Source organism: Pleurodeles waltl, chromosome 10, assembly GCF_031143425.1.
Source record: "Pleurodeles waltl isolate 20211129_DDA chromosome 10, aPleWal1.hap1.20221129, whole genome shotgun sequence".
Classification (NCBI taxonomy): domain Eukaryota; kingdom Metazoa; phylum Chordata; class Amphibia; order Caudata; family Salamandridae; genus Pleurodeles; species Pleurodeles waltl.
The window spans coordinates 850,440,451-850,462,557 of NC_090449.1; the positions used below are offsets into that span (position 1 = coordinate 850,440,451).

The window sequence follows — 22,107 nt, forward strand, 5'->3', positions numbered from 1 at the left end:
GCCAGAAACAGGGTGGCGGGAAGGGGGTCAGAATCCCCATGGCGGCGCTGCTTGCAGCGCCGCCATGGCGGATTTGGGCAACCGGGGGAAATCCGGCGGGAAACCGCCGGACCCGGTTTTCTGACCACGGCTTTACCTTCCGCGGTCAGAATGGCCCAGGAAGCACCGCCAGCCTGTTGGCGGTGCTTCCGTCATCCCCGGCCCTAGTGGTCTTTGACCGCCAGGGTCGGAATGAGGGCCTATGTCTGGTACCTCCTAGGTACACCTTGAAAATGCTTCAAATCATGCAAAACATGGCAGTAAGAGTGATGTTGAATGTACCACGACAACGTTTGGTCTGGTATCATTTTGTAGAAATACACTAGCTCCTCTTTTGATTAGGGATCTAGGATCTCATCTAGAAAGTGTTTTAAAGGCTGCAAACCCTCCGATTCGGTAAAAAAAATTGAGATGTACTAAATCCAAATAATGATTTGGGAAATGTTTTCCAAATTGTTAAACAAACAATAAGGAATCAGTATTTGATTCCTTATGGTATGGATGAATGCTTTCCAAGCAAAATCCAATTGCAAACAGCAATATTTTACTACCAACTCAAATAAGGTGGTCAGCCATTCAGAAATGGGAAAGTGTCTCAGAGGGACTTTGTAAATGGTGGGAAAACGGTGTTTAGGGATAGGCAGTGGTCCCTGAGACCACTGACTCATCCTAAAAACAGTTTGTGTAATTGTTTTTTTAAAGCATCCAATATTTCTTCACAGAAATTGGGCTGCTTTAAAAAAAATAGAGTGCTTCATTTAAAAGCAAGCACAGATTTTGTAGCTTGCTGACCCCAGCAGGCCACCATTCCTGTGATTGTGGGCAATCGTGGGTACAATTTGCAATCCAGTATTTGGTGAACCAGCCTATTAGTACATAGATCCGTTTCCAAATGCGAATGGATTCAGTGTTACACAGCTCATTCAAATACTCCATGAATATCAGATTTAATACACAAATTGTGTTTCTAGTTAACAGAGCAGCAAACTGAGCCCTGATTTTCACACTTTGTTGCCAACGTGTATACATTTTTTTTTTCTGTATTCTTGGATGCATTTGTCAATCGGTACCTATATTTCCTATTTTTGTGACTGGGTGACTCAGAACTATTTTTTGTCACAGATGTTATCCAGAAGCTATTTGAACTGCTACTGTTCTTCTTTCCTTTCTCTAGCCTGTGGCGGCACTCTCTTAGCACAGTCTGGGAGCTTCAGCTACCCAAATAACCCAGGAAGTCAGCGATATGACCACCGCGTCAGCTGTTCGTGGGTCATCCGCACTAACCCTAGCAAGGTAAGGAATGTGCACAAAATTGAAGAAGTCATATTGGTAGCTGAAAGATTGGTAACCAAGTTAGGCTTGTATCAGTGGTGCCCGTGTCTGGAAATTAGCATGTCAAAGTTCGAGTGGCAGTGTAGGTGCGAAGTCACAACTACTTTTAATTATCCATTAACTTGACAAAGTGTATAGTACATCCTTTTAATTTTTTCATTGTATGTGCTGCTACTCTCCATAAAATAATAACAACATTCATGGGCCACAATATTTAGAAAAAAAATCAACAATAACTGTGGTCATTAAAATTTAACAATGGTGTTGTGTCCCAACACTGTCATGAATAGATCTTTAATTAAAATATCAGAAAATATTTCCTTTTGTGTAGTAACACCAATCTCAAGGAAGAACTGAAAGTCCATAAAATAAAATAAATAATTCTCGAAAATATATTAAAAAAAATAACATTGATATTAAGAACATTAGGGCCTCATTTAGAAAGCTATTTTCCAGATTTAAAAGCTCAAAACAGGGTTTAGTAATGTTCAAAACCCAAAGTGCTTATCTGTAACATGTTATCAGTTTGCAAAATTGGTTTCAGAATACTTATCAAATTGCTATTTGAAAGGGGAGTGTTAGGGTGTTCCTTCCAAACGGGGATCAGGTGTAAGTATTCTACTAGAGCCGTATCAAGTGAGCAATCAGAGAGGTTTGTAAGTATCCCTTTGAGGTATTGATCCCCACCCCGCTAAATGGTTTGTTAAAAAATATATTAAGCTCCGAGGATATTTACAATGAAATTAATGGAATCATATTTGTATTATATTCAGCTCCTTCAGTACATAATAAATCCAACAGAATAGGACACATTCATCACATAAATACGAGATAGATATCAGAGATCTGGTGATGATAGGTTTTTATTGTCTCTGTATTCACATCAGAAAAGATACAGCCATCCGAAAGGAAATAGCCAACATACGTTTTGCCCCATCATGGTGCTCAAGCCTGGAGACTGTTTTTTTCAGGCCTTTATACAGGGTGCTATATGGACTATCAAGTCCAAGGAAAAAACGTCATCTGGAAGGGTCTGTCGGCTCCACTTCACAACTGTCTCCGGACCTCATGAGATCGGAGTTCACCTGACCACATGACTACACGAAGATCACAGTCTTTGCCCCATTATGGATAGCTACAGTACATTATCTTTTCAAACAAAAAAAACTTCAAAAGTAGTCTGTTTTGTTTCAACGAAACAGTATGCTTTTAAAAAGAAAAAAATATGTTTTCAGTTTGTTTAGGAGTTTGCAGTGGCTCTGTGGAATACTGCCTACTCCCTTACAAACTTTAGGCCTCATTACGACTTTGGTGGTCAGAATATCCCAACCTCCAAAGCCGCGGGGAGAAGGCAGCCGAAATCTGCTGCCTCCCACCCAGTCGAATTAAGAAGTTCCCACAGGACAGACCGGCAGGAACATCACATTATGACATTCCCGCTTGTCAGCCCAGCAGGAACAGTGCTATGATATTGGTCTTGTATCCCTTAAGGGAGCCGAGGCCAATACCTTAGCACAACAGCACCCTTCTGAGGGTGTTGTCAGGGGGGTCCCTGCACTGCCCATGGTTATGGGCAGTGCAGGGGGTCCCCTGTGGCCTCCAGCACAGCCTTTTCGCTAGCCTTTCCATGGCGGTTGAACTGCTATGGAAAAGCTGGCAGAAAGGGGACTCATCAGACCTCTGTCAGCCCGTTGTGAACCATGTTCCTGGTGGGCACAACAGTCCCCTGGCGGTCTGACCACCAGGATCGTAATGTGGCGGTTAGACCACCTGGAGTGTGATGGTCTGATCGCCTCTGTGAGGCTGGTGGTCTAAATACCACCAGCCTCGTAATTAATGGTTTACAACTGCTCTTTCAGTCCTAAACCATTGACACATGTGGATAGGAACGGCTATTTGGAAGGGATGCCACTCTTCTTCCAATTAGCAATATCTTATCCATTTCTAAACGCGTTTTGAGAAATTGGTTAATAAGAAGTTGGTAAAAACCAACTGACTCCTAAAATTGGTTTAGTACATTGCAAATAGTAGTTTTGTGGTGGCAAACTACGAATTGGAGAGTTTGTGACTGAAAAAATTATTTGTATATCTGATACAGTACTCTTCTTTTACTATTTCACTACTTCTTCTGAGATTAAAATCCTACTTTGAAAAGTAGGATAAAGAATTGTTTAACATGCATTATTCTTTTTTCAGACAATGAAGGTATATGTGAACAGGAACATTAACCACATAAGAAATTATGTTATTATATATGGACTTTAGACACTATTTGACATGCAGCACACATAATGTGCACATACCATATAATAAAGCATAGACATAAATGACGAAAATAGAAATGTGTATAGACAATCGTTTGTGAAACATTACTTATTTACTGTGATTCAAGTATAACAAAAACAGTGCCTTTTGAAAGGGACAATTGAAGCTGGATTTTGCTAATTTTACCACTGTAAACCTGCAGGCTTCCATGTTGCTCTCAGAGAGTCAGGACAGATCTCAATCCATTTAGTTTTTTTGGTTCCTATCCATATCAGCTGGAGGCATGGCGGAACCCTTATGCCCATTATAAGACGCCTTTCTGAGGGACCTTAAACCATCCAACGGATGGTAAAAAGAAAAAAGAAAACACTCTTCCCCAGCAGATCTCTTTGTGTTATCTGGCATGGATATTACATTTCTCAGTTCAGGAATGAAGAGCTAATTCATTTGTGTTGTGGCATTTCACAAGCAAATATAGTCACAATGCCTCCACAGTTAAATTCGATTGTTACGAGCCAGAGGCCAGTCTCTGGCTCAGCTCAAGGTCCTCTTTGACCAAAAGAGCCCAAAACAACTTGAGCTTTAATGTGGGTTCTGCCTGCTACCCATGTTCTACCATTATGCACTAACAATTAAAAACAAAGCATAAACCTTTTGTATTAAAGGGGAGTGAAAGAGGTAGGCACCTATGAGTGATGTAATAAGTGAGGTTATAAGCAGTGCATATAGGGGTGCAAGTTATGATTATTTTACCAGACCATAACATGCATTATGGTCTGATAATAAAATTTCAGTTTTTTTTTAATCTGCATGGAACTGTTGTTTGAACATCAACATCAGCTGTGTGCAATAGGGACTGTAAGCTTTGTAAACAGCCTGCTGTTGGCACCCAGCCCCTACAGGGCATGCACTTTAGCCATATGAAGCAGGGATTGGCTGCAGGGCATGATGATGGTCAGGACCTGTTCTCCACCCTCTGCTGGCAGTCAACTTCCACTGCACATAACCTTTGGCCATGCACTTCAGGAGAAACTGACATGCAAACTATAACTTGCACCCCAAATGCAAGCTCATGACTTCATCTTTATTGTAAATGATGCAATAACAAATGTTGTAAATCATCTTACAGATGAAATTACATATCACGTTGACATCACAACTTTTACAGAGACAACTATGAATCTAGTTTCATTTATTGGTTTAATGAAGTGTTGTTTGATTTAATTTTGCTTCTAGGTGTTGTTATTTATTGGAATAAATAGTGTTTGGGCAAAAGCATCACCTCTTGTGAGCAATTTATGGTTTGCATGTCTGTTGTGCAAAAGATAGAATGTACTCTTAGACTTATCATGGACAAAATTTGGCAGACCCTTAATATGTTTAGCTTACCCTTCGTATATGGAGTTTCATGCAAATCCGTCAACAGGGGACACATTTCAATGGAGGTCCAAAAAAGTGTTAGTTTAGTAATAATTTGCTAACCAGCCACAGACTGTCAGCCCTCCTTCTTTTACATGTGGAGATTTTGCCCCAAGTGCGGAGACTTCCCCACGACTCCGTCACGAGTGCAGAGGCCTTTTGTGAATCAGGCCCTCAGTGTCTGCCAAGTGTTGTGCAGATCTGCAAAACTGCACCAACATTACCAGCAAGTATACGATTTTTGTGATCCCCCCTCAAATTAGCTATGCCTCCCTTTTTAAATCTGAATAAAACATGAAATTGGGTATAGTTTGCTAAGAACTTACCGAATTTCATGCTGATTCATTAAAGCGCTCCGAAGTTATTAGCACATGAATTTGTTTATGTCCCCCTTTTCTAAACATTGAACGGCTTGATGGATCTGCACAAAACTTGCCATATCCATAGAAGACAAAAAAAGACTAAACGTGTTAAAGAAAACTGAACATGCTAAATGTCTGCTAATTTTCATATGGCTCCATCAAATTATGCCATCGGTATTAGTAAACTATTTCTGGACCCTTTTATTTTAAACACGCCCCCCTTGACAAATCTGCACAAATCTCAAAATGTCCTTGGAAACCTGTACATGCTGAGCATCTATTACTGTGCAACAACACTAACGTTATTGCAAATGAAGCATACACCTTTCTAATTGTCAAAATAGCTCTAAAATGTATCCTCTTCATGCCCAGACCAGAACACTTTTTAAATGTTAATTTCTCAAAAATTACTTAACGAATTTACATCAAACCAAGCAAAGGCACTGTCTTGAGTAAAGTTGAAATTAAGTAGCAAGGGTGATATGATTGTGTTCACCCATATTTTTCTGCTCTGAAGGGCAAACAATCCTATGTTTGGTAAACTGGAAAATGTTACTTTTTGGCTTACTCTTGACAAATCTGCACATAACTTTCCATGAGGTAGCCACCTTGGTTTTTGCAGATTCATCAAATGATTTCAAAATTATTATGAAAATAAAAAAATGCCTTTCAATGTTTCAATGGAAATTTTGACTTACCCGTTACTGCAGAGTTGTTCTGTTGGCAATGTGTATGAACTGTTTTTTTTCAGAAAGTTTTGTGAAGATTCATCAAACGGTGCTGACATTATTAGCAAAGCAAAAAACGCTCTTCTTGGGGAAGCTATAACTACACAGTAGCACCAGCGCACAGAAATTCACTGTAAAAATACAAAGGTAAAATAACTTCATAATTAGGTATGGTATTAGGATCAAACTTTAAGTTAACAAAATCTGAGGAATTCACTGAAAACAACAAATATTAATGTGATGGTAATAAGATCTAACTTTACATAAAAAACCCTAACACTTCACTGAAAAAGCCAAAGGTTAAAATTATGTTATGGTAAGGCCTTGTAATCATTTAAAAACTATCATTTAAAAATAGAAAAAAATTAAATTCACCAGTTACAGTTTACTAAGCTAACTATACCTTGCCCCCATGCACTGGCTATGACCTCCCATATTACATCACTCATAACATGTTAATTGACACCATTAATGACATCACTGATGCCATCTCAAATTACCTCATTGATGACATTACGGATGACATCATACAATCATTGTGACACCGTTGACTAGGATATTAGCCTTGCAATAATTCTACATACTATTTGAGTGGACAATTTATGATTCACCTTACTGGGATTACCATCTTAAATACTTCACATGATCCACAAATTAAAGTGAAGAGGTTGCCAAGTATACATTTGACATTGTAACGCCATATTTTTAAATGTTTACATAGTAGTTTTTATATTATTACAAGGCATAACTATAAAGTCTTATTCTTAATGTACAGTTATATATTATTATTACTATACTTAACTATAACATCACTCTATTCTATATATAGTTTTTCTGTAAATTTCTTGTTTTTTTTTAAGCATAAAGTTAGACATTATTCTTTTTAGTGTATTTCTAAAATACACTAAAAACTATAATGTCTAACTTTATATTTAAAGAATATATATATAAGTTTATATATATATATTTCAAAATACTTCTGGTACCATACAGAAAGTTCCCGGACACCAGATGGAAGTCCAAAATACTTTATTCACCAATGCTTTCTCCCAGTACAACATTTTTCAGCCGTAGCCTTGCTCACGTTGCTAGAGGATCACATTGCTGGTCACATCGTACTTTCGATGCTGTAGCATGTAGGGCAGATCTCACATTCCTCATTGTTGCTGGCAGTTGCTGTAGCGTGCAGAGTTGGGTTCACCTGAGCTTTGCATTGGTGGTCAAAGGAGTGGCAAGATCTTGGGGAGAAAGGGCCCGTTCACAGTTGTGAAGAGCCCAGAATGTCTCCAAGGAGAAGCTCAGCGCATACCTCACCAAGGTTCCAGGACCTGGGAGGCGCCTCTTGGGGATCAGGAAATCACACCAGCAAAGGCCAGCAGGGCTCAGGCAGGTCCAGTTGCAGCAGGCCAGCTGAGTAGGTTCACAGAGGCCTTTGGAGCTTGTTGTGTCACGATAGCTTACACCAGAAGGTCAGTCAGCTGACCCTTGGAGTCACTTCAGCCTGGGATGGAGGGAGCAGGTCCAATGTACCTTCTAAGACAACAGGGAAGGCCTCAAGCAGTATGGCAGCAGGGTGGCTGGGCAGCAGGGCAGTCCTTCTTCTGTAGTATCCACAAGTCCAGGAGTGTGCTCAAGATTGGTTCTGGGGGTCCTATTGTTATATCTGGCACCTCCTTTGAAGTAGGAGACGCTTTTGAAGTTTTCTCCCCACAGAAGTGTCTGGAATTTCCTATTTCCCTGCCCTGGTCTGAGTCTGGTAGGCTAGTGTGAAGTCCTTTGTTTATGAGCAATGCCTTTGAACTTTAAGTGTTGTAGGTGATAACGCTCCCCTCCTCATCTAGCAGGATGGCCCACTGTGGTAACACCCAGACCCTCTATTGTGGCCAACTGCCAACTATGTCTAGGCATGTGACCCAGGAACTGATTGAAGGCACCTAATGGTTAAGACAAACAATGCCAACTTTCTAAAATTGGCATTTTCAGCACTGTGACTGAATATCGAACTTTACCTTTAAAGAGGGTTTTAAATTACAATTCTTCGCACACCAAACATGCCTTTCCTACCTGCTTCCAAACAAATGTTATCACATGTTAAACGTAATACTGTAACCCCATGATATCCTTTGGAAGAGTTCGGCCTCACGGTAGTGAAAAATGAGGAGTTTCTCACTACCAAGACATGTGAAATTTAAAGGTACATGTCCAACTTTTTGAATACACTGCTCCCTGCCCTATGAGTTGTTTCGGGCCTACTCCATGTTTGACAAATGTATTAAGAAGGTTTAGGCCTGGCATAAAGATTAATGGCATCATTACTACTTTGGCAGTCTTTTGGCAAGACCGCTGTGGTGGCGGCTGCCAAAAGACCGCCATGTTGGTGGTATTCCAACCGCCATATTAAGAGTCACATACTGAAGACCACCAAAAAACAGCCACAAATTTGAAACCGCAAGGAAACTGCAGTGTGGGAAAGAGGCGGTTCCACCACCAGCACCACCAGCCTGACACAATTCCACTCACCAGATTATGAGCCACAAATCAGCACAGCGGTTCTTCCATGGCGGAAAACCATTGGCGGTGTGAACCGCCGCACTCAGCAACTCACCTCAGACAGACCACAACACCACACTGGACAGTTCGAATACCCCACACCTGACACACATAAACACACCAGAGACACCTACTCACTGCACTATATAATACACCCCCACACAACCCACAATAATTTGCGACAAAAAACACATGCAGAGACAGCGAGGACCCACAAACGTATTACTTAGCACTTATACACCATAGGCACGTATACACTTCACACTCAGCACACACCACACAACTGCACGATCAACACTATACACACATCACAACTGCACACAAACACCACAACCAACTAGCACACACAACCAAACCAAGCAACCACCCCACCAAGCACCCTACACTGCACCCTACAAACACAACACCCACCCACAACACAACCACCATGTCCCGTCAAAAACACCCATGTTTCACAGACGATGAGTTGAGGGTCATGGTCGATGAAATCGTCAGGGTAGAGCCACAACTGATTGGAGCATAGATACAGCAAATCTCCATTGCCAGGAAAATTGAGTTATGGCGCAGAATTGTCGACAGGGGGAACTCAGTGAGCATCCACGCACAAGGGAGGACATCAGGAAGAGGTGGAACGACCTACGGGGGAAGGTGCATTCTACGGCATCGAGACATCAAATTGCTGTGCAAAAGACTGGTGGTGGGTCCCCACCCCCTCCCCCAGAGTTCACATCATGGGAGGAGAAGGTCTTGGACATCCTGAATCCAGAGGGCCTGACTGGAATACCCAGATGACTGGACTCTGGTAAGTAACTAACACTCCCCTGGCAGAAATTGTCCGGTCCAGCATGCTTCCTGACCACCCAATCACTCCCCTATTCACCGCTACCTTCCACTAGACCTCCCACCTAATCACCTAAAACCCCTCTCATGCATGCCACACCACCACCCATCCTCAATGCCCACACAGCCCCTGCCAAGTGCACGGATAGCACTGCCAATCACAATCAGTACAACTCCCACAATGCACCTGCCCATCACCATCAAAACCTGCAATGTGCACATCACATCACATCTCTTGCATGTATGACTATTGCACCAGCTACACCAACTGAAAGCTCTGACTGAGGACCACTATGGCAATGACACCAATGCTATGGCACAACACAATGTCAAACAATGCCAAACACAGACAGAGCACTGTCACCAGGTCTAAGGGCCACTTATCTAGATTAACAGCCCTGAAATGGACTGATCATGGGCTTCAAAGTAAGAAGGTATACTACATGCACTAAATGCACGGACATGACAGGCAATCCTGTGTACACATATACCCTCCTCCCACTTCAACACCATGCTGAAATGTACAGCCATACCCACTCACATTTAGCAACCCTGAATTGCCACCTGCTAACAGGGCACACCTGTCATGTGAACCATCACACAGGAACAGAACCCATCCACCGAACAAACATTACCAAGCCTGATCAACCACAACCCCTATGGAGCATCGTAAATATGTCACAATCCACTATCAACAAACTGTGTTTGCAGTGCTGCACCTGTCATTGCCATTGCTGGGAATCAAGTCAAGACACTGTATGCATCAGACAAACAGACAACCATTCACACCTCCACCATTTAACCCTCTCTCATTCCATCCACAGGTACCCCTGCCAGTGCCACCATGGAGAGGATACCAGAGACTGCCAGCCCGCCTCAGGATGAAGGCTACTGAGGACTATGCTGCTGGATGTCTGGACAGTGATGACCTACCTGGCCCATCTGGGACCCCTGGTCAGTCTACCACTCCCTGTCCCACCCTGCCCACATCAACCCCCCTGCCCCACCAACATCACAGCCAACCCTTTATCCCCAAACCTGTGTCCTAAGTCTGTTCAATCAATAGTGTACCCTACAGTACAGGGACCTGAGTCGCCCCCTCACACCCAAGACAATGAATGTCCTGGTGACACTGGGAGTGGGCATACTGTGCCGGGGCATAGGCACATGGGGGCATGGGAGGGAACCTGTGGGCCGGAAGACGGGACACCCAAGGGAGTCACCTGACCAGGAAGCCATTGCCCAAGTGCTGGGAGCATATCGTCAATCCCAGGACAGAATGGGCCAGAACCTTAACATGTTTGGGGAAAACCAAAGACTGCAGAGGGAACACCGCCAGGAGGTCATGCAGCAGTGACAGTTCCACAATGCCACCGTAGCCTCCATTGCAGGGGTGCTCAGGGACATTAGCACCACCCTGCGTGCTTCCTCCACCCACCAGCAGTCTCCTTCCACTAGTCACATCACACCTGAGCCTTCCACATCTGCGGCAGCTAATGGAATGGAGGCCCTGCTGGGGAAACCACAGGCCTCTGGCACCCCTCCTTCTGTAGCTAAAGAACCCCCCCCCACCCCCAAATGTGGACATCTATGCAGAAATCTGGCTGGAGCAGATGCCAAGACCAAACCTGCTGCCAGGAAGTGACCCTCTCTGATTTCTCTCCATTGTGTGCCACTGAGACACCCTGTTGACTGTTTAATTACATTACTCCTCTTTCTCATAGCCCTTGGATACTGGACATGTGCTACCTACATCTCTGCCGCCTACTCTGATGATTTCATCCACCATGACCCTTCTCATCAACTGTTTGTCACTGTATGCACAATAAACACTGTAGATCACAGCAACTGCATATGTGTCTTTATTTGTACATATACATAAGTTTGGGCAGCAAACTGTAATGTGAGTATGACCCCCTAAACCAACAGGCAGTGTAATGGACAGCAGAGGGAGGCAGCCTCTGCAGGATACTCAAGACAACATATATGTCCCAGACCAGATGTATGGGAGTCACTACTCCAGCCACACACCAGAGTATATCCACTTTTCCAACCTGCAAAAAGACCATGACAGAGCGTTCCATCAGGACAGTAGGCATGGTGGCACACAAAGCACATTTGCAGTTCATAGTTGTTGTGCCCAGTTTAGATTGCCAACTAAACAGGGCACAACAGATGTAACTTATACATCCCCAGTCTCAGGAAATACATCCAAAAACACTGTAGCTGCCATTTGTCAAGAGCAAAACTCTACTCTGTAAACAGTTGCCAAAGACTAATGAACATGAATGCTTCAAGCAATAGGTAGGAGAGGCAAAGATTCACAGTACACCGTTACTCGCTGGAATGACATGAGAACAGGAGAATGCAGGACACATAACACAATATAGTCCTGTCCATAGGAGATGTGATTCTTGCAACCTGCATAGAGTACAAATGTAAGGAATGAGATATTTTAACTCTGCACCTTACATGCGATCAGTTACCTCCCACAACACACACCAAGGGGTAGGGACACATCACACCACCACTGATGATCCAAATCAGGAGGACCATTGAAACCAATCAATGTGGAAATACAATACTTGCAAATACACACAACATACATGTATGTTATTGGAAGTACTGATTGATGAGCTCAGTTCTAGAATCAACCGCACCTTCCACATCTGCCTCCTCATCACTTTCCATGCCTGTTTCACCAGCCACTGGTCCAGCTGCCTCCCCATCATCAGCTAGTAATGGTATCTGATGTCTCAGGGCTAGATTGTGGAGCATACAGCAGGCAACTATGATATGGAATACCTTTTGGGGAGTGTAGAGGAGGACACCTCCAGATACGTCCAGGCACCTGTATCTGGCCTTCAGTAGGCCAAGTGTCCTTTCAATTACACGCCTCGTCCTGCCATGGGACTCATTGAAACAGAGTTCTCCTTCCGTTGCAGGGTATCTCACTGGTATCAACAGCCAGGGAATATTAGGATAGCCAGAGTCACCTGGGTGCACAGATGTAGGACCTGTTACAATACAGGTACAGCCACAGGGAAGATAGTGATGACAGGTCCCATAAGAGAAACACACACATCCAAATGCATATACCAATGAGCCAAACCCTCTCTCTGTTTAGTTGTGCCATCATGTGGGGGACATTGCTGTTCCTCAGAATGTAGGAGTCATGCACAGATCCTGAAAACTTGGCTGTTGCTTGGGAGATGTACTAGTCTGCCACACACACCACCTGAACATTGATGGAGTGGTAGTTTTTCCTGTTCCTATACATCAGTCCATTGGCACTGGGATGGACCAAAGGAATATGGGTGCCATCAATGGCCCCTATCACATGAGGGATGTGTCCCATATCATAGAAGTCTGCCTTCACATAGGCCAAATAAGCAGGTTGGGGAAACCTGATGTAGCTGTCCACGTGCTTCAAGAAAACACACAGTGCATCCTTCAACATAAGACTGAACATGGGTTGTAACATCCCTGCTGCCAAGCCCACTGTATTCTGAAAGGAGCCTGTGGCAAGAAAGTGTAGCACTGATAGTACTTGTACTGTGGGAGGGATGGCATAGGGATTACGTATGGCAGGCAATCGATCTGGCTCCAACTGGGTACATAGCTCCATGATGTTCTGACGATTCAGACGATAGGTCATGGTGATATGCCTGTCCTCCTTGGTTGCAAGGTCCACTAGCAGACGGTACAATTGGATGTCTCAATCTCTGCATGACAGGGTATCTAGGATAGAGAGGAGAGAATGTACAATATGATAAGCACTCCACACATGTTAGCTGAACATGTCCTTATCGCACACACCTAACACTGTAGATATGCCTCGCACTGCTGACACATACTTTATTAGGCATGCTGTAGTGGCTTGGACACCATCCTTGCTACACATTGCTGGCCCTGATGAATATTTAGTGACACATATGTTGTACACAGACCTGTCCTGCACTGACCAGGTATGTAGACATGCTATATACCTATATGGTTACACCACCTATGAGGCTCTGAGTATCTGGACATGCACTTCTTCTGACAACCAGCTATATAATGTCACTGTGTCATGCATGTCACATGTATAAGCCTAACCATGATGGCACAAAATAGGCCTGCTCCGCACTCTAGACAAAAAATGTGTGGGGCATGCTTATTTAGATGCAGCAATGCATAATATGTGCATAAAATGTCAGCCGTCTGTCCTGCATGCACTGGACAGATGGAAGGCACCTAAGTCTGCAGGCTTATGTCGTTTTGGCGGTAGGCGGTCGCAACCACTGTGCAACCTCTCATTGGTTAACATTGCTGCCTCTGGGGAACTGGGGCCAATGGCGATCACCGCAGGCGGTGACGGTCCTGTATGCTGCGGCCATGACTGCCATTTTCTGCAGCCTTGCTCACTTGACTCCTGACACTCTTGCAAGCAAGACCTCCACAACGTGGGCTGCTGTGTACTGTCTCTGGGAGCCATCATGCCACGTCCTGCAGGTGATAAGGCCCCAGCCTTCACCCAAGAAGAGCTGGAGAAGCTGGTGGAAGGGGTCCTGTCCATGTATGGACAGCTGTATAGGGCACCACAGGAGCAGGTGAGCCCAATGCCATTGTCATGTGTGATAGGGGTGTGTGTGAGGGTGAATGGCGTACGTGTACCGGTCAGGGAGTACATGCATGCAGGGGGCATGGAATTAAGGCATGTGAACCGTGACAATGGGCATGTGTGGGCATTTGGTGAGTTTGATATTTATAGTCCACTGCTGTTTGTATGGTGCCAGTCTACATGACTTTCTCCTTCTGTCTGTGTCACCCTTGCAGGTAAACGCTCATCAGAAGAAGGGGATATGGTGTGCCATCGCCAAGCAAGTGTGGACCCTGGGGGTCCATAGCCGGAGGAGCACCCATTGTCGCAAGCGGTGGGAGGACCTGAGATGCTGGGCCAGGAAGACCACGGAGGCCCATCTGGGGATGTCCTGCCAATGAGGGAGGGGTGCCCATCAGACCCTAACCCCCCCTAATGGCTCACATTTTGGAGGTGGCCTACCCTGAGGTGGATAGGTATTTAATGACAGCACAGCATCCACAAGGGGGTGAGTACTGACTATATACTGGGACTTGTCTGGCCTTAAATGGGATTGGGTGCCTCACTGCAGGCACAGTGTCATTGTTGTTTATGCTACATGTTTAGCGACAATTGGAAATGGGTATTAGGCACCCAGGCAGGGTATTTTTGTGAATGTGTGTCCATGCTTTACTGTCAGTGGATGTACATCCCCCATTTGCATAGCTCTCCATATCTATAATGTGGAAATGCACTAATGAAATAGGCACAAGTGTGACTTCATCCTGGCCGTACAATGGATGTGAGCGTTTGGATCACCCGAAGCATTGTGACCAGCTCCATCCATTTGAATTGGTGGCTGTGAGGTGTCGGGCCACTCCCATCTGTGTAGCCTATCTGTATATGCTACTGTGTGACTATCCTTTTATCTCTGGTACTATATACATCATGTACTGTAGATGGTATTGACAGATTGTGAGGCTGGCATTACTATTCCACCACATGAATGGCCTTCATGGGACAGGAGTATTGGCCTGATAGCTGACTAGGCATACATAGGCGATCTGCCAACTGTAGTGTATGTGTAGGTAACAAACTTGGGATACTGATACATGTATAATTTATGAGACCTGATTGAACAGATAATGGATTCCTAGGAGCTATACTTGTGGGGACGTGGCCTTTAAACCCATGGGATGGTACTAGAGGAGGTAAGTGCCCTGGGAGACCCCTAATTTGTTACTGTGGTGTGTATATGGCATGTATGACAAAGCCCTAGCAATTTCTATGCTGAAATGCGGTGTAACTGCCTACATTATATCATAATGGAAATTTTAGGTCACATTTGATGGCCCATGACTATTACAGCTTGACTTGGGTAATAGGTAGTGGCAGATTAGGAGTGGTTTTGGTATTGCATGACACATGGCGTGCTGATGTGATTCACATTTTTTATTCAGTCTCCGCAGGCTGCTGTATGTGGTAGTGAGATGTGTAATTGGTGTACAGCCAGTGGTGTTTCTCTATGTGCGCCTAATGAATGCAAATATTTACCCTTTGAGATGTGTGTTGTCTGGCCTCAGTGACTTGTTTAGCCATTTGTGGAATGGTGTGTGTGAGGCTGGAGTTGTCAAGGTGCCTAGTCCAACTGGTGTACCTGCATGTGTGGTGGCATTAGAAGTGGTCCATGATGTGATATGTGTGTTCCAGATGTATATCTGTTGTGACACTGCACTCAGTGGATGTGTTTGGATGTGTGATATGTGGTACATGGCCCATTGTAGATGCACTTAGCAGTATGCTGAGTAGTGATATATGTGTTGTGTGTCATCTGCTATGGCTATTTGATAGGGTCTGACTGATCACATGGCAATATCTCAGATTCATATAGTACACATTGGATGTGAACTGTTTGGGTGTCTGACTTGTATTAGCTAAATCCGAGTTGTTCTCCATAATGGCATCACTGTACTGAGTGGCCAGCCATTTAATATGAAAGGTAGGTGCTGTGTGGTCTGTGAGTGGGGTTGTCTTCACTGTAATTGACATTTTACAGACAACATGGACTAATCGGGTGCTGTTACTGTAGAGGCCCGAAGTGTTGTGCTGAGCCAGCTGCATATCCAGTGAGTGAAAGGAGTATGGAGAGGTAAGATGTATATTCAGGCATACTATTGATACTGCATCCAGGGCATGCTCTGCCAGCTAAAATGGCTTTGGATGGCATCATGGGGATGACTCTAGTAGTGTAGTCCTACTTAGGTATTGATATCGGTATAAGGGTTGGCATACAGGTGTGGGTAGTAGTGACATGTAATGGCATGATGTGGGTAATGTGTATTGGCAAATGCAATTGCCTAGCCATGATATGCATTGTCAGAGATGAACATGTTTAGCTGTCTCCATGGGAGGTATATGTTGACCCTTCCCCCCATCTGTCTCTCTCCCTCTCTCTTTCTTTCTCTTTGTGTGCATCAGCATCGTCTGGTGAAGGACAAGGGGCACAGGCGAGTGGGATAGCAGCAGCCCATGGGACCAGGGAAGCTGTTACCATTGAGAGCGAGGGACCCAGTGGGACAGAGGGTGGGGGGAGTGCCACGGGGGAGACCGGATATACCACCTCTTCTTCGGAATCCTCCTTCAGTGGACACTCACTGGCGGTGGTGAATCCATCTGGGACCACCCCAGCACCATCTTTGTCCACCACCCCCGTTACAACTCCACTCTCCCTGTAGCTCTCCACCCAGCTCCAGTACAACAGAGCAATGCATTCTTGGAGGGCATTCACGGTGCCATAGCTGGCCTACAGAGATCCTTTCAGGCTCTCTACTTTGACGGCAGCCAGTGTCCCTTTGTCTCCCCTCCCCCAACCTACCTCTTCCCAATCCCTTCTCCTCATACTCATCCAAAGCACACCTACGCACAGGCATGCATCCACCTCAACATACAAGGGCAGCTCAGACAAACACAAGCACCACAAGACTCACCACCGGCATGCACACAAGCAACAGCCACCTGCAGACACACCAACATCCACTCCCTGCATTAACTCCCCCACTCCACCTCCTTCACAGACACTACACCAGACACACCTGCAGCTACCACATCATCATTCACAGATCCAGCCACCAGTCCTATCTTACCTACAGTCAGCACAATAGCAGACCCGCAGACACCCACCCCAGTCACCACATCCACAGCCACCACAACCACCAACACTCCCACATGCAGCACATGTACCATACCTGCAGACCCCACCCCAACAGACAGTCACTCATCCACCACAGCATCTCCCAGCACCTCCTCCCCCACTCCTCCCAAAAGACTTAAATGCCCTCACTTACCCACCCAACGGACACCCTGTACCCACAAGCATTCCATGCACGCACTTGCACCCACGACATCCACGAAGAGACATCTTACTCCCTCTCCCTCCACTCCTAAACACTTTTGCTATTACTGCCCCTGTGTGTCGAAGAAGCATTTCCTCTCTGAGTTTTTCCTGTTCCCTACCCCTCTCCCAGGGATTCCGCCTAACACTTTGTGTCCCTCCCCAAGTCCAGCCCTTCCACCTCAAAGTCCTCCCCTGCCCCCCAGTAGTGCCCATGCCCCTTCCCCTGCCAAGTAGTCTACCCCTCCCAAGCCCAGGCCCAAGGACCCCCCTCCCAAGCCCAACCCCCAACTTATCCCTGAGGTGCTTGCCTAGCCCCTTGATGCCCCTACCCTGTGGAGGTCATTTTTCAGTCAGGATTCAAGTAGGGGCACAGTGAAGTGCCATTTGTGCCTTTGGCAGTATGAACATTGGACTGGCCAATGGCCTTATTATTGTAAATAGTTAGTTATTTTGATTCAATTTCACCTTCTTAATACATCTGGGCCAAGCTAGTGTTGAATTCGATAGAAACATACTTATTCTGCCTTTATTGTGGGCTTTGGTTTGTGTGTGTGTGTGTGAAATTTATGTGTGTGAAGGTTGTGCTAGCTGTTGTGCCTGGGCTGCATGTTGTGTGTGGCCCTGCCATTAGTCCCGCTATCATTGCTGTGTATTGTGTGTAGGATATGTTTGTGTTTGGTACATGCATGTGTGTAGCTAAATTGTGTATTGTTTGCGTTGCCATGTGTTATGGTGGTGTTGTGTGCCCTTGTGTTGTTGTTGTGCGTGCGTCTGTGTGTGTGGTGAAGGCTATGTCATATGGGTTGTGTGGGCATGGTGTGACATATGGTACATTGTATGGCATAGTGATAGTGTTGATTGGTCGTGTGGTGTTGTTACGTGTTGTCATGTGTAGGTGTGCTGTGAAATTGCTTGCCGATGTGTTTGTGTAGTTGCGGTTGTGATGTCGTTGTGTGACTCAGTGGTGTTGTGTATGATTGTGTTAGACAGTGGCGATGATGTGTGTGTGCGGGTGGGTGTGTGTATGACACATGTGTGTTGGCTGTGGTGTGTGTTGTTTGGCTGTGCATGTGTGTAGTATTCGTGTGTGTATGTAGGTGTGTGTGTGTTCGTATGGGTGTGTATGTTGTCTGTGCATGTGTACTAATGCCTTTCCCTCCAGTGTGTGCTAGTTGGGTGTATTTATGGTTGTCTTCATCGCTGGTTCTGGAGTCGTTGTGCGGGCAGGAGCAGTGGGAGGATTTTGAGTTCAGGTTCCATGGTGGCTCTGAATGGGTATGGCTTCCTGAAAGTGAGTGTCTCCTTTTATTCAGTTGGTTTCTGCCAGGGTTTTGGTGTTGGTGCGACCGCGGCGGAAATCTTGGTGGCATGCAGCCTCATATTGCGTCCAGCGGAAATCTGGTCCCCGCCGGTCCAAAGGTGCCCACCGCCATCTGCAGCGGCCTGACCGCACATTCTGTAGGGAAGACCGCCATGGTCATAACTGGGCAGTCTTCACCGCCGGCACACTGACGGTACGACAGTGGCTACCAACATTGCAGTCCTGAGACTGCCTAAGTGATAATTACCCCCTACGTTTTCCAGGTCAAATAGCAGTTTAAAACTGTACATACAGGCTGCTGTGGCAGCCCTCAGACATGTTGTACAAGACTACTTAGGTGGATGGCGTAATATGTCGTGCAGGCCCACCCGCAGCATTTAATTTAATTTAAAGGACCTGGATACTGTACTAGGAATTTACAAGTAAATTATATGTGCCAATTAGGTGTAAGCCAATTTAACCATATTTAAAGGAGAGAGCACACACACTTTTGTGCTGCTTAGCGGTGGTAAAGTGCACAGAGTCCTAAAAGCAAACCAAACCTGTTCAGAAAACAGGAGGTGTGAAGGGAAGAAGGTTTGGGGTGGCCCTTCAGAGAGGGCCAGACCCAACAGGAAACTGCTATAATAGCCCTGGAGGTAGCATCATTAGTCGAGGTCCAAGTAAGACAATTGATGTTGGATGCAGAAAAGGCATTCATCCAGGTTTCTTGGCAGTTTCTCTGGGCTGTTATTGCACCACTGGCTTTGGTCCAGTGCTTATCTCATGGTTTAGGCAATTTTACAGGCATTAAAGGCAAGGGTCTCTTGTGCTGGTAACCTATCTGATCCTATTGAAATTACTAGACACACCTGGCAGGGGTGTCCTCTTTCACCACAACTTTTTGCGCTATATTTTGAGCTCCCTATTCAGGCTCTGTAACTTGTAGATTCTATCAGCACACTGCACTTACATTGCTTGATTCTCGAAATTCTTGCCTACACTGATGACAAAGCCATTCTGATGCTCACTCCAATTGCTACATTAATGGTGGTAGAATCTTCAGTGATGGAATTTGTTCAGGTTTTGAGATATAAATTTAAAGTCAATAAAACACATTTTATAGCGAGCATTGAACCTCACCGTTATGACCCAAGATAAGAAGGGGGTATAATCTGTGACATATATGGCGGCAGAATTCATTCTGTGGATGGGTATGGATTATTCAGTTAAATTACAGCAAAATATATAGTCATTCATATAGGTTTTTCATAAATGGAACAGACTGCACATGTGCTTGCTTGTGAGGTGCAACCTCATAAACATGATTATTCTTTCTTGATATTTGTACCTATTTAGGTGCATACCTCTCCATTTACCAAAGGTTTGTTTCAGCAAAATTAAAGCTAACTGGCAGATGTTTATATGGGGCTTCAAAAAACCTTGATGCAAAGTAGAGCAACTTCAATTACCCCATGATAGAGGTAGCATGTCCTTACGAGCAATACAGGTGTACTACCTGGTTGCTTTTATATCATGACTAGCCATTGTATTGTGCAGGGTATTCTGGCCTCTGGGTCCTATCTTTCCTGAATATCCACCCTTGGGGCTATGACATTGAACCACAACAAGGCTTCATTGACACTGCGTTTTTTAAGAGGGCTAGATTTAAGACCCTGTGGGTCTATCATCACATTTAGAGCTACATTAAAAAGTTATTTATTTGAGTCCTCCCTTATAATCAATACACCTTTCTGGGCCACAATCTTAATTTGCCACTGTTGGTCCATCAGAGCTTCTTTGGGTGTTGGGTGGACTCTAAAATGTATACCTTAGAGCAACTGTATGAGGATGCAGCATTATTATACTACGAGGGCCTTCAGCAATGGCTCTCCATTCCTCATCTGGGCTTCTCCAGGTATCTCCAACTTCGTCATTTTCTCATGAGCTTGATAATGGAGGAAGTAAACTGCTCCTGTAACATTCTTCTTGACTATCTTATGAGAACTCCTCACAACGGCAATATAATTTCGGCCTACAAAATGATTCTTGCGGCAGAGATTTTTAAGAGAGTGGACCTATTCCAATTTAGGGCTGACAAATGGAGTGGAGATCTGGGGATTTAGGTGGCATATAATGAACGTAAGAATATTAATTCCCTTGTGCAGACTGGGCTGAATGTTTCTCGAGTCAAGGCCCACCACTTCAAATTTATGAATGATTTGTATTTTGCACCGGATCACTTGTACAAAATGAAGTTAAGACAGGATGGAAAATGCTTTTGGTGCAGGATTGATGGGGCTGGAGGTGCCCAAATCCTTGCGGCTTGTACAAGTATATAGGCTTACTGGGATTACATTTTGTTTAAGCTTTATACCGGACTTTTCATGGAGATATAGTCTGGGACTATTAATTGATGATACTTGGGCACTTGGGCACTCACTATTAATTCCACCTAAGAATCCACCATCTCTCTTTCTAAACTTTTGCTGACACACTATTGGTTGTTAAGTGAAGCACCTAGCCCAAGGGTATGGTGGCAAGATTGTTAAAATGTCTGCTCTATCAAAATGTCCATTTTAGAAAATGAAAAACATTAATCTAGATTAAATCCAATATGGGATCCTTTCAGTGTTTGGATGCTTGAGCTCTTGGCTGGTCATGACCATCAATGTACCCCATCATCTAGATTTTGTTGATGCTCTGATATTTATACATACGTATCTTGACACACATTACACTTTATCGCTCTATTTTCCTGTTCCCCTCCATGATAGGTGATAGTAACACTGTTATTGATGGAATTCTCTTTTGCGTGTTCCTATGAATTTTATATGGTGAAGTTCTTTCAATAAACAAAAGGTAACAGAAAGGGTGAAGGCAAAAGGTCTAGGAGCGACCGTGCAGAGAGGGCCAGTTCCAACAAAGTGCTTAACTAAAAAGAAAAAGTAGCACCAAAGAAATGAGCAGTGTAAGGAGACAGTAATGCAGCGATGCTTCAGTGAGGGGCAAACTCACAATGGGGAAGCAACACCTACACAACCCATCAAATAAGATGTAAGCAAATGAGACACAATGAGGCTAGTCAATGACAAATAATAGGTGGGATGTCAGCCCACTGTAACCTAACAAAATGTATTGTACCAGACAGAGCATGCGCTGTGTTAGGCGAGACCAAACAATTATTGAGAAACAGCTTTCCACAACCTCTAAAATGTCTGAAAATGTATAATGCTGCTGCTGGTCTTGTCAGATATAATAGTACTATCACCTTTTTCAATATTTCTCCTGACAATGGTCTGATAGATTAAATTGCA

General features: G+C 44.5%; 1 protein-coding gene across 1 annotated transcript in view; it reads left to right on the plus strand.

Annotated features, from left to right (window-relative positions):
- Positions 1-22,107, plus strand: part of CUBN (cubilin) — a 1,111,275-nt gene that overhangs the window by 116,665 nt on the left and 972,503 nt on the right. Inside the window, exon 13 of the mRNA XM_069211549.1 lies at positions 1,214-1,332. Coding sequence (XP_069067650.1) covers positions 1,214-1,332 — 119 coding nt within the window. The remainder of the gene's footprint in view (positions 1-1,213; positions 1,333-22,107) is intronic.